General features: G+C 38.4%; 1 protein-coding gene across 1 annotated transcript in view; it reads left to right on the top strand.

Annotated features, from left to right (window-relative positions):
• The window catches only part of CCSER1 (coiled-coil serine rich protein 1), a 1,077,958-nt gene that overhangs the window by 877,806 nt on the left and 186,856 nt on the right, over positions 1-13,296 (top strand). The window contains exon 11 of the mRNA XM_065405630.1: positions 6,799-6,828. Within this exon, the coding sequence (XP_065261702.1) occupies positions 6,799-6,828 (30 nt within the window). The remainder of the gene's footprint in view (positions 1-6,798; positions 6,829-13,296) is intronic.

Genomic DNA, 13,296 nt, shown 5'->3' with positions numbered 1-13,296 from the left:
ATAGGTGGGTTTGTACCCTCAGAAATTAGGATACTCATTGTGTAAAAAAAAAAAAAAGTGTTCATGGGATATGTAGTGAGATTTCTTTTATTTTCTTCAGATACTGATTTGCCCGTTGTCATCTTTGCAAATGTTCCTCATAGAAAGTGACACAAAAGGGACAGTGTGATTTCTGTTCTGCTACTGCTGCTACATAGAGGGTCTTCAATTCAACTGAATTGATTTGATAAGTTTGTATATTGCAGAGCTTAGTCTTGAAAGTTGCTGAAGGTGACCCCTTGGGACATGAATCACAGTATATAATAGAGCTAATAACAGATGAAATAATAACATTGGGATTGGGAGGGATCGAGGAAACTTATACGACTGCGGAAGTATTTTTACTGAAAGACTCCAAACAGCAATCTAATATACATCTAGATTTTTTGCCTTTATTTAATAGTTTGCATCCTTCTTTTCATTCAGGCTCCCTTGCTGTTGCTATCCCAGAAGAGCTGCACTCACAATTGGTTAGGTTGGACGGTGTTTGAAATTATTACTCTGAAAAATGGGAGAAACTGATTTTGGTAACACATGAAAATAAAATAATAGTGGCAATCTAAAGTCAAATTGCCTTGGTGATTTCACTGGAGCTGTTAGCGGATAGTTACTGTGACTTCTGAAGAGAATCATGTCATATTTTCACTTTGCAAATATTAAAAAATTGATGTTGTCAAGAAGAACTGAGGGTTTCGTATTGTATTTTTAAAAGTTACAGTGAAAAGAAATTAGAAATGGCTGGCTGAATGAATAGAAACAGAGCAACAACATACCTGCTTGTTTGGTGCATAAAATCCGCATTCACTCTGGACATATCTTGGGTACTCAAGCATTTCTGCATAAATAGTGAGTGGTGCTACAAGTGTAGGGTGAGTTTCAGGTGTCAGTGAAAAGAAAGAAATCCTTGCAACAGAGGGGAAACCCTATTAGATGGAGGTACTTTTTTTATTCCATAGAGAATTTGTCAATGGACGTTGCAGTAGATTCTGACCTCATTCATGCCAGTCTAGATCCAGAATAACGCTATGGAAGTCAATGGACTTCAGATTTACCCTAGAGTAACTCAGGTCAGAATCAGGACTATGGTCTTCCATATATTCCAAGTTTTCACTGATTCTGGAGTGAAATTAGTTTATAAAAGACTGCTCCATTTAATTGTTCCCAAATTGAAACAATTGACCACATTCTTGAAGCAAGTAGGGTAAAAAGCTGGTGCCCCACTTCTAAAGCTATTATGAAGTCTGCCACTGTGTTCTCATATTGTTACTCTAGCGGTCTTTAGCTGGTTACTGGTGCTCACAGATAATGAGAGTGCTGATTTCAGCCTCCAGAATTATAATAGATTATAATTAAAGTTACCAATACAGAAACCAGTGTGTACAGTGAGCCTGAGATTATGAATTCACTTTCCTCTCCTATATTTTAACTTCATAAAGGTTTAAATCTTTGTTTTTTCCTTTTGAAAACAAGCTAGAACGTGCAATGGTCTCCAGGTTTTTTTTAACAGAAATAAACAGCAAGAAAAAACGAATACATTGCAAAATAGTATGAGCAAAAGTGTGAGTGGTTATATCTCTATGTAATAGAGATAGAGAAATGGCCTCAAAAGGTGTGGAGCACCCATAGCTCCCTTGATGTCAATGAGAGCTGAAATTGCTTAGCACATCTGAAAACTACATTAAAATATGAAAGACTTCTCTCACAGAAGAGAGATTTGCTTCAAGGCTCAAAAATATATTTAAAACAATTATGGGTTTAATAATAACACTTACACTATTTGAAGTAGTCTTTACATATTTTAACGTGTTGGCAAAAAACTCGGGCTGTTTTATTGAACTACAGTTTATTGCAGTCATACATTTGCAATGGCTTTTTGACCCTTTTACAGACAGATATACCTGAAACAAATGGCATCTTCCTCCTTTTTCTCATTCCTCCTCCCTCCTCTTAAAAGACAGTCTGGTTATGTTTGTAGCACTGCACCTCATCTACGGTACTTGTAGCACTTTCTCCATAGTAACACAAAAGCTCCTCAGTTTCCCAGCTCACGAAAGCTACTCTTTTAAAAAGAGATTTTTTTAAATTTATGTGGAAAGACGATATAGCTAGGTGCGCATAAACTCCCACCAGCCCTTTCCTTTTATTAGCATCGTGGACGATCCAAATACTTGCTATCTCATGACCTCTAACAGTTTCTCTTTTTTAGGCTCATCTGTTTTTCATTTTGGTTTCTCAAGTATCTCCCATGTTCAGTGTATTCTCCTCCTTTATAATTGTATCTTTTCCTCCCCAATTCAAAGGCTTGTCATCTTGATGCTCCTCATTAAAGCAGAGAAGAACTGTCAATGTTAGAGTGGTGAATAAAAAACGTATCCGCGTCTCTTCCCAAATCACAGGCTTCTGCTGCTTAAAATATTGGAGATTTCCCATTAGCTGCCAAGAGTAAAGGACTTAATAAACCAGCCACTGGAGGGTGACAACATCATAAATTTTGTAGCAGATTCAGTCCCATCCTGTAGCGGTCTGTAGCATAAGTATGCAGAAACCAGTACATGACAGGTCGGCTCTATAGAGCTCTTAGCATGCAAACTCTACATAAAATTCTCTTTCCCTTTGAGATGCATCTTCATTAGGTACCAGTAGCATATTGTGGGAGTAACCTGATATATACAGAAAACAAGTTAAATCCATTTAAAATGTGTGATCGCCTCATGGTACGTTCAGAAGTGTCCTACTTTGAACCCTTGAATAATGAGCAGGAAGACAAATATATCACCGATCCAAACCTTTTATTATATAGCACACAATAGTCTGAGAGATGCTATTTTCTTGGTGTTCCCTCTTAACTAAATCCTGCCAGCAGAAAGATGGAGAAAGTGTAGTCTCACAGCAATGTAAGAAGATTGTTTTGACTTCATGAATCATTAATTTAGGAACAAGAAGGCTAACACTCATCTGCAATGTTTATGTACTTTTAGATGATCAATACTAATACATTATACTTATATAGCACCCGATAGCCCCAAGGATCACAGGGTACTTCATAAACTTGGTCACTTCAGCCACCATTTAAATCCAGCCCCTTTGTGGATGGGATGCAGTAGCTGTTGGTCCGCAGGCTGCAGCACTGTGCCAGTTTAAGATAGTTTTCAGGAGTCTTCTATCTAATTGAAACTGTAGGGGAAAATTAGGTAGGAAGGAATATAAATACCCTATTTAGAATCTGGCTAGAACATCAGAATTAATATCCTTACTCTTGGCAAAACTGCTACACGGTTTATAATTATAAGCAGTCAGGGCCTCCGTTTTAAGTTTCACTGAAAAGATGGCTGGCTACATTCACAAAGGGACTTAAGCAGTGCCACACTTAGCATCACAACATCTAAAATTTAGGCACTTAAGAAATCACTGGGATTTACAAAGCCTTTGTGAAGGGTTTAGGATTCCTCTACAATAAATGGAGGGAGATAGGTGCTTAAAGAATGGGATTCACAAAAGTCAGCAGGAAGATGTATGAGGCAAAGGTAACTTTCTGTCTGTTTTGTTCTCATAGTGGCACACAACAGGAAGAATAGAGATGTCAGGATGTTTCCCGTGTCTTCCAAGAGTGCTTGCCACTAGAAAACTTTCTAGTTTTGAATTAAATATATATATGTTACCTCAGTATTTTCAGTATTCCCAAAACCTCAATGACACCGTCAGTGTGAACTGACAAGCTTCAGGCACGTTGGGCCAAATGACTTCGAAAGAATTACACTTGGTATATTTGGACCACCGTTTGCAAGCAGTAGCCTCGGTTGTGCAGCCATGTAGCCAAAGTGACAAATAAGTATGCAGTGTTGTTGTAGCTGTGTTGGGCCCAGGATATTGGAAAGAAAAGGTGGGTGAGATAATGTCTTTTATTGGACCAACTTGTGTTGGTCAAAGAGACAAAGTTTTGAGCTTATACAGAGCTCTTCTTCAGGTTTGGGAAAACAAATAATATTCGTGACAGGGAAAGAATTAGTTATTTGGAAAGGAGGGATGTTAGGAAGGTACCTATGTAATTCATACAACATGTGCTCTCCACTCTGCAGCCTGAATTTTACAAGCTCTGCAAAATAAAATGACCCCATGAAACAAATTCCAATAGCTACCTGAATCTCAGGTAAAGCAGTTGGCCAAACTTTGTTAACACCACTATATATCTATATAGTATGTGTTGATCCCGTAGGAATCTATATTTACCTTATCTTCTTTCTCTGCAAGCCATTGCTATTATCTTACACATTTTGTGCCAAACGTCACCACAAAGGGGTGACACTTGGCATTTGATTCATAGCTTCTTTCTGTAACCAGAACAATGAATAGGCTGTGATTCAGAGCTACAGCGCAATTACCAGCATAATACATGCAGGATATAATTCTCTATCTATTGAAAGAATTATGGTATCTATTGATTAAGGATTTAATAAAGCAACTTCCTATCAGCTAGTGGTTCAGCTTTCATCAAACTGATTCACAGAATATTTGTTAAATAGTTTTGGAGAGAAAGTGAGGAGGGAGTGACAGGAAACAAAGTGTACTGCAGTGACTCTGGTATTGATTTAAAATATACTGTACTTTCAAACAGTGACTGAATAAGTTAAGAAACTGATGTAACTGAACCTATTTTTTTTTAAGGAGGCCACATTAATATATACTTTGTGTTCTACTTTTCATCAAACTTAATTTGACAAGTTTGAATGTGCCTGTCTTACACTGTAATTTTTTTCTGTTTTTGGCTCATTGTGTCTGTTGATGGGTGGATTACTCATAGAACCTTCTCTATTATAATTTATGTTTCTCTGAAAATAGGAATGGCAATTCTTCAGTAATAAGAAGCTACTTTATCTAACGAGTCTCTTTTTATTTTGTTTCACTTGCCTTCATTTTCTTCATGTCCCGTCATTTTTTTTTCATTTGCTACTGTTAATCCTGACATGCCTTGCTCCAAAAAAAAAAAAATGTGTTTTATTTACAGGGCACAGCTTATGGAAGTGCTCCTGTACCTTCTCGCAGGCAATTATGTGAGTCTCTTAAATTCCGCTCTGTGTTGTAAAGATGAATATGTGTTCATGTGCTGTAGCATGGCATGCCAATATAGACTAAACGCCCTAAGGTCAATATGCAATCACCAGTGTTGTATATTGCCTGTAACGTGTTTGTAGCTAATGGTACCTATAGCCCCTTTTTTCCTTACTTGTTTGTCTTGTGTCCAGCACATTATAATTAGAGCTGCACTGTTCACTATAGAGTTGCAAGGAGGGCAGAAAATCCCATAATGGCTCAAAGTCTGGAGGGAATAAGGACAGTAACCTCAGCTCAGCTCTTGAACATATCATTGAATACAAACATCAGAGGTTGTGGATGACTTTTTCTCTGATCTACATATTAATATCTGTGTCCAGTTCTCCTCTATCAGGCAAACAAAACCAAAACAGCCATGATTATAAACAGACTAAGAAATGCAAAATCAAACAGCTTTGTGCCGGGTATATGATACTGTATGTTCTGCGTTATTATATATGGGCCATTGCTTCTGAGCAATCTGGAGCACAAACCAGTCACCCGTGAGTTATGAAGGTGGGTCCATTAGTGAGATCTCTGCCTCTTTCACTTAAAATTTCCCATTAACATTGATAATATTCACCCTACCTTAAAAGCTTCCCTCAGTGCCCTACCAAAACAGGAGGAAGTAGCAAGCTAGCTGAGCTATATTTTAAACACCTTTGCTAGTGCAGGATGATCTCTCTGACAATCTGTCTGCCTTAACATCATATTTCTGCGATTGAGATATATGTAAAATTAATATATAAAGTCTCAAAAGAGCCATCAGACTTTGAGATATGAACTTTTTACACTCCCTGAGTCCATCTCTGTCTCTCTTCTACCTTCCCTTATCTAAGTGTCCATCTCAAAGACATCAGTTTGTTCCACATGCATATAAACAGCAATGCATTGCATTATTATCATTATTGTGCACTGCATCAGCACCGAATGCCAAATAGATTCATCCTAATATGACATTACAGGCTTATCCACTAAGTACAGTCCAAGTTGAACAACGCTTTCCTTCACTGTTGGCAGTACTAAACATGTTGCTTGCATAAATTCACTAAGGCTGAACTGTGAATCAATAGGAAAATAAACAGCATTTGTCCTCGAATGTGGGTCTTGCAAAATAATAATAATAATAATCTGTATTTCACTTTCCTCTTTATTATGTAAGTATCTGAGATGTCTGAATTCTTCTGGATAGGACTACAGGAGAAAAAAACCTCGATTCAGATAAAGTATTTTAATTGTGCTCATATTATGCTACTTAAAGGTACAGTGGAAGGAATTCACATTCCAGGTAAATTATTATCCGTCTCTTGACAAATGATTATAGCTCCTTCCTAAACTATTTTAGTTTCTGAGATGTATATATTTATGAATCTGGAGAAATGAAAATTATAACTTCTGTCTGCTTTCTGTCTGTAAATTCATCTTTGCTACTGGTTTATATGATATACTAAATTAGTCAAGACTATGGATGTAGGGTTACATGATATTTTTACTGATATTTAAATTTAGTTATCAGTAATTGGAATTACTGGAAGGTATCACTGTCTATAGCAATATGGAAGGTATCACTGTCTATAGCTTCCTACTTTATAAGTAATCTGGGCTTCTTTGGAACAGATAGGACTGATGCACTTAGGTGCACAGCGTACGAAAGTAGGAAACACAATGCAGAGGATAGAAAGTGTTTCATTTGGCAGAGATGTGACTACATTTGTGGACGTAAAGAAAGAAGTGGGACCATGAGGCAGAGAGGAATGAAGAACAACTGAACTAAGTATGTAAATAGATAGATAGGAAATAATAATACACACCAAAAGGTATCAGGCCTTGCAAGGAAAAATAAGACTAACTGTGGTAAAATGATCAGGTTAGGATTATTTCTAGACAGCAATGTACTGTGCAAAAACCAAAACACACAGATTAGAGAGATGGGTGGCTAGAATTATATGTACAGAGAAGATTTGTGTTTTAACCATAACATCCTGGGATATGCATAATATCAGTAGAATATGATATTGTCACCAGATTATTTTCTGTTGCTCCATATAGTCAGAGGTAAAGACATTTCTGGAATATAAATATTGTGGCAAAGCGAAGACATTGACACTGTGACAATATACTATTCAAAGACTACAATTTGACCTTGGTTCCATCCCTAAGTAAGCTTATGCACTAACCCAAGAATAGAATCTATTTGTTCCCTTCCCTGCTCTCTCCTTACTGTGGAGGGTAATGATTTTCTACTGATCAATATCAACGGTAAATTACTGCATAGAGTTGAGCTACTCAGGCCGGTGAGTAAGGGGGTTGGAGCCCAGACTCCATTTGTTCCCCACACCTTACCACCCTACTCACCCATTGGCTCTATGGAGAGAATAAGTGAGCAAGTACTCCCTTGCGTGGGCATTGATTCCAAATCAGACTCTAGCCATTAGTGGCAATTGTTCTAATCCTACAAGGTAATGAGTACTCTCTGCTCTCACTGAAGAAAATGGGAAATGAGAACACTGCATCTCACAGCAAGTGCTCAGCACATCACAGGATTAATCCCACTGGGAAAATCTCATGTTCTCCTATGGAAAAACCTTTAGGAAAGGCTAAAGTTACTGAAAACTCATTGCTCCAAATTTATAACTCGGGAAACACCACTGACTTCAGCAGAAATAGACTAAGGATTAATTTGATTCTCTGAATTCATACTCATGATGTTTCCAGTGTGTCATGTTGTCAGCAATGTTTGGTTCATGTTCCCAAAGAGTGGGCAAGGTTGCATGACCCTCCAACCCCATGGGTATATTAAGAATCACTGGGAAATCATATGGATTTCCAGGCATCTCCACAACTGAAGGGCACAAAGTGGGAGAGGCTTTGTACTAATTCGGTGATCTCAGATTTCCTCTAGTAGCATCATGCCCTCAGAGGCTACTGATGAAAAGCAGCAACTTAATGGGTAATAGAAAATAAGAGAGAATTTTAAAAGCTTGTTAAAATAACAAGCTCCTACTAATGGGACATTTTAACTACCTGGCTATAAACTAGGAACCACCAAATGCAAGGATAAGGATATAATTTGCATATATAATTTGATGCTTGCTTCTTTCACAATATGTAAAAGCACTAGTTAAAAAGGATCAGTGCGTGACTTTCGTTCTGTTTTTCGTGGCAGACTTCAGTAGAGGCAGAAGTGGGGAAACATGCAACTGATACTGAATATGTATTTGATTAAGTTGGTAAATAGGATTCAGAAACAGAGGGCAATGTTAGTGGAAACAGTCTAGGGTAAACAGAAGTAACAGCAAAAAGGCTCTAACGATAAATATTGGGACTAGTTTGGTTCACCTGTATATCAATGACTTATAAAATGAAATAAGGAGATAATGATGTGCTGATAAAACAGTACTCAGATGGGGGCACTTATCCATCATAGCATGATGAGACGAAAGATGGTGCTGAGATGGGAACTCTGGAAATCTGGGCTCTAGTCACAGCTCTCCCTCAGACTTCCTATGCAGCTATGGACAAATCATGAAGTAAAATACTTAATAGGGTCCACTTGGTTTGGATGTTTCCTTTTTTGGGTGACCAGATTGAGAAACTTGGAGACTCCTTTTCAGAAACACTGAAGACCTGCTGCTCCTAATGAGTTAGATTGGTGTGGTGGATTAACGTAATCAGACTTTAGGGTTTGCCAGTTGGACATCAGAAAAAAAAATTGACATGTTTGAAGAGTTCAGTCTTAACTTCTCACTGCCTGAGATTTTCCTCCTCTGTTTAAAAAAGAGAGAGAGAGAGAGAGAGAGAGAGAGAGAGAGAGAGAATAATACTTCCAGGGGTGTTGTGAGGATAAACAATGCTACTCTTTGGGAGACACTGCAATACTCTGGTGATGTAAATAACTCAACAAATATAAATAGAGTGCATCAGACAATCTCAGATGACCTGTATAAATTATGTTCATAGGTACATACGTGGTTTTTGCACTTCATTGCATTAAAATACAAAGAAATCTATCTGTGAAAAGAAAATGATAAAACCATTCTCCAGTCCATATTTACAAATATTAAATAGAAGAAAAAGCATAACTCCTTATGAAAGATACTAGATGTTGGTGTATTGGTATATTTTAATTTTGGAATATTTTATTTTTAAATTACACTATTCGCATCGGACTATTATTCTCCTTAAAGGATACTTTCCATTATTAGATTATTTCATCACTTTATCATATTTAGATGGTGCCTTGCTACTATCTCTGCATTACAAAATATCTCATTCACAGTTCTTCTGAGATCATAGGGAACCTTATACTTCATAGGCCTTAAGTCTGTTCTGGACCTGTTAAGGAGACACTGTAACACAGATGAAGATATCTTCAGGGTACCGTATAGACAAAATATTTTCAAGGGCAGTAATGGAAGCAACTAAAGGGGCACAGCTGCCAACTTTTATGATGGAAAGGACTTACCAGTAGGTAAACCTATTTGATTTCCTTATGTCATAAAAATCCTATGTTCTTGTACCCAAAAACTGTTAAAGATTTGTCATGATTATTTTCACGGCTGGGAATATACTCATTACCCTCTCCCGAGATATTGTTATCTACTGAAATAAGAGTTCAATGTGTGAAATTCAGTGCTGTTTTGAGCGTATATGTGTGTAGCACACCATTAACTACTTAAAATTTAACAAGTCCTATGGCATTAGAAGTACCCAGAACAAAGTCACAAACTTCTGGTTTCTCTTCTATTTCACTATCTGTCACTGACTTGCACATTTGGGATCTTATAACATGAGAAAACCAGGCACATTACCCAATGAACAGTGAATTCAAGAAATGTAATATGGTTATTGTTTCAGGCGTTTCTAAAGTGACCAAGGAATCTTAGCTCATATATTATATACATTAGTTTGCTATGAGGATTTCCACCTAACTGAGCATGGCGCTCTCTTTTCCTACAAAGCCTTTTATTGAAATAGTGGATTCGGGGGACTTTGTTCCTCTATTACAACACCTATATGAATTGGTGAATCTTTCACCATCCCCTGAAGGTGGTAAGTCTTGGGAGCAGCCTAATTTCAAGCAAAACTTCCATAGCAATAGACCCTTTACTAAGGAAGTTTTACCATCCAACTGTTTCCAGGTGAAGTTTGGTCTCTGAAGTGTCCAACCTTTATGTAACTGCTGCTCTGAGTGCAGAGAGGCATTTGCTAAGAAAAAAATTCATTTTAAAGCAAAAATAAACTAAACTAGAATGTCTGGCAGTGGAATTGGTGCTTGATCTAAAAGGCCTTATTGAAATATGGTAGAATCTTGACAAAAATCAATGGAATACTGTAATACTTGGCTATAAACTATACAGGGAGGGCAGACTAAGTTAGAGAGCTGAGATTGTAATGCTGTATCTAAAGGAATCCATAGAAGCTAATGAGATACAATTATGAGTGGAGGGGACTACAGAGTTGAGTCTGTATGGATACCAGTCCCAAGCTGTAAGAATACATACAAATGTACTACTAATAGGACTAATAGTTGATCTCTGGATTAAGAAAATGATACTGACTGCACAATGTTGAAGGAAATCAAAATGACAGCAAAGTCTTAAAAAAAGAGTGGGGAACTTCAACTACTCACCTGCATATAAACTGGTCAAACAGGACAATGGAACAAAGTTAAAGAAGCATTTTTGCCACACTTTAAGTGACTGTACTGGAACAGCTAGATCTAGCACTCAAGAGGAAAGGCTACTCTTGCCTTAGTTTTAAGTAACATGTAGAAGTTAAAGAATTAACAGGAGCTGAGCCACTAAGTAATAGTGATCGCAATATGATTAGTTTCAATGTTTTAGGGAGAGGAAAGGTACCAAAAACTAACATAGCCAAACTCACCTGTACAAAGGGAAATTTCAGTGAAATGAGTAATCTAGTGTTTTAAAAAAAAAAAAAAAAAAAAAAAATGCCCTGACATCAAAGTAAAGGAAGTAAAATAGAAGAAAAAGTAAGTATTATATATATATATATATATATATATATATAGTAAGAAACAATGATAAAGCCTCAAAAGATATGCATATCTCTGAAAAAATAGTGAACCAGGAATGCAAATAGACTAATATGGCTAAATGGCAAAATTTAAGCAGTTATTTGAGCCACACTGAAATCCTTTGGTACTTTGAAATCTAATCCTCATGAAGCCAACAAAGAGGAGCATAAATCTCAGCAGTTAATATGGAGGGAAATTAAGAGGGCTAAGATTTATAAGAAGGGATTGTGAAGGAATTGATTGGTCTGCTGGATCACCAGGAATTAAAGAGAGCAATTAAGGAAGATAAGGACATTGCTGAGAAGCTAAGTGATTTCTTTGAATCAGTCTGCATCAGAAATACCTACCCCAGTCTTGTTCTTTCCTTGTAATCAAGATGAGGTATTAGCAGAGGTTGAGATGACAGAAAATAAGATGCTGGGCCAAATTGATAAATTAAAAAAGCAGCAAGTTACCAGGCCCAGATGGTATACATCCAAGAGTTCTGAAGAAGTCAAGGAATGAACTGGCTGTCATTAAAATTGCTATTGTGGGCATGTTATTCAAAATGATAATTTAAAAGAATATATTAAAATACTTGGAAGATCATGATCTGATTCCTGTGCAGTAGTTTTTGCAAAGGAAAATCATGGCTCACTATTCTATTAGAATTATTTGAATGTGTCAGTAAAGTAATGGTGTCTCATGACTTGTCAGCCCTGAGACAAGGTCCCTTCACTGGACCTAGTGCTGTCCTTATACTGGGTGCCATTGACTCTGGAGAGACTTGGAAGTGCTCCTGGGCCTCATGAACTGTTCACCCTGTAAAGAATGAGTCTCCACACATTCCAGTTCACTCGCCTGCTAAGAGGTCCCCATCCCCCCACATTGGATCTGCCACCTTCTGGCAGTTTTCCTACAACACACCCCGTTCTGTTGGCTCTGTCAGCACCACCATTTCTATAGGACTCCTCTTCCTCAGAGTCAGAGATTTGGATGTTGCCCATAGTAAGCTGCTTCTGTTCCGAAAGCTTGACTAGCAGAGGGTTCTGATGGCACCGTGGCAATACTGTTCCTTACCTCTGCCCAGGAGCCACTGGTGTCTGGCTCCTTGGACACAGTTGTAGCAGCAGCAAGATCAACCAGGTTGGCCATATAGAAGCTCATGGCCCCAATATTCACCATCAGAAATGTCTTATTCAACATGGGTGGACTCCCCTGTTTTACTGCCACATCCTTTATTGAGTAGACCTTCGGAACCGGGGCTAGACGATGCGCTGATCAGCCCGGTACTGAAGGTTTCCCTCATCATCCCTGATGTGGCTGTGTGGTCAAAGCCCTCTTCTCGCTCAGATGGCTATTGCCAGTTTCAGGAGCTGATATGGAGGATACCTAATGCTGTTCAGATCCTATTGGAAGAGGTGCAGGACAGTCGGCACCAACTCTAGACATTTTGCACACATTGATACCGACCAGGGTGGCCCTACCAATCAACAATGCCATTCTCCAACCGGTGTGCACTGTGTGGCATACCCCACCCTGGGCATAAAAGAGATACTATGTCCCCCTCCAAGGAGTCTGAGTTTCTCTTTTCACATCCTCCACCCAATTTGCTGGTGATTCAGTCTGCCACAGAGTGAGCTAAACAGCATTCATGCTTCACCCCCATTGACAAGGAGGGCAAGAGGTTAGACCGTATGGGTCAAAACGTCTTCTGAGTCAGCCTCTAGTTCTGGGTCTCGAACTGCCTGGCACTGATGGCCAAATATGACTTTGTAAACTATGGGCAGCTGGTGGATTTTGCAGATAAACTACCTCAGCAGGATTGTCCCGATCCCAAGCAATTTTAGAGGAAGGCAAGTTCATCGCTTGGCCCATACTTCAGGCTGCAGTTGATTAAGTGGACACATCCTCGCGCATATTGGCATCTGGAATTGTCATGAGGAGGAAATCCTGGTTACCATGCTCAGGTGTCACTAGGAAGTACAGAACACAATTGAGGACCTCCCTTTCGATGAATCACACCTCTTCAATCAGAAGACAGCTGATTCCTTGCACTCACTGAAAGACTCTAGAGCCACCTTGCAATCCTTAGGCATATATATGGCAGCACCAAATCTAAATTTTTACCCTCTGCTGCTTACATAGTG

This window comes from Emys orbicularis, chromosome 5 (genome assembly GCF_028017835.1).
Source record: "Emys orbicularis isolate rEmyOrb1 chromosome 5, rEmyOrb1.hap1, whole genome shotgun sequence".
Taxonomy (NCBI): domain Eukaryota; kingdom Metazoa; phylum Chordata; order Testudines; family Emydidae; genus Emys; species Emys orbicularis.
Note: the sequence above shows the minus strand (reverse complement) of the source record. Positions and strands in the feature narration are given on the sequence as shown.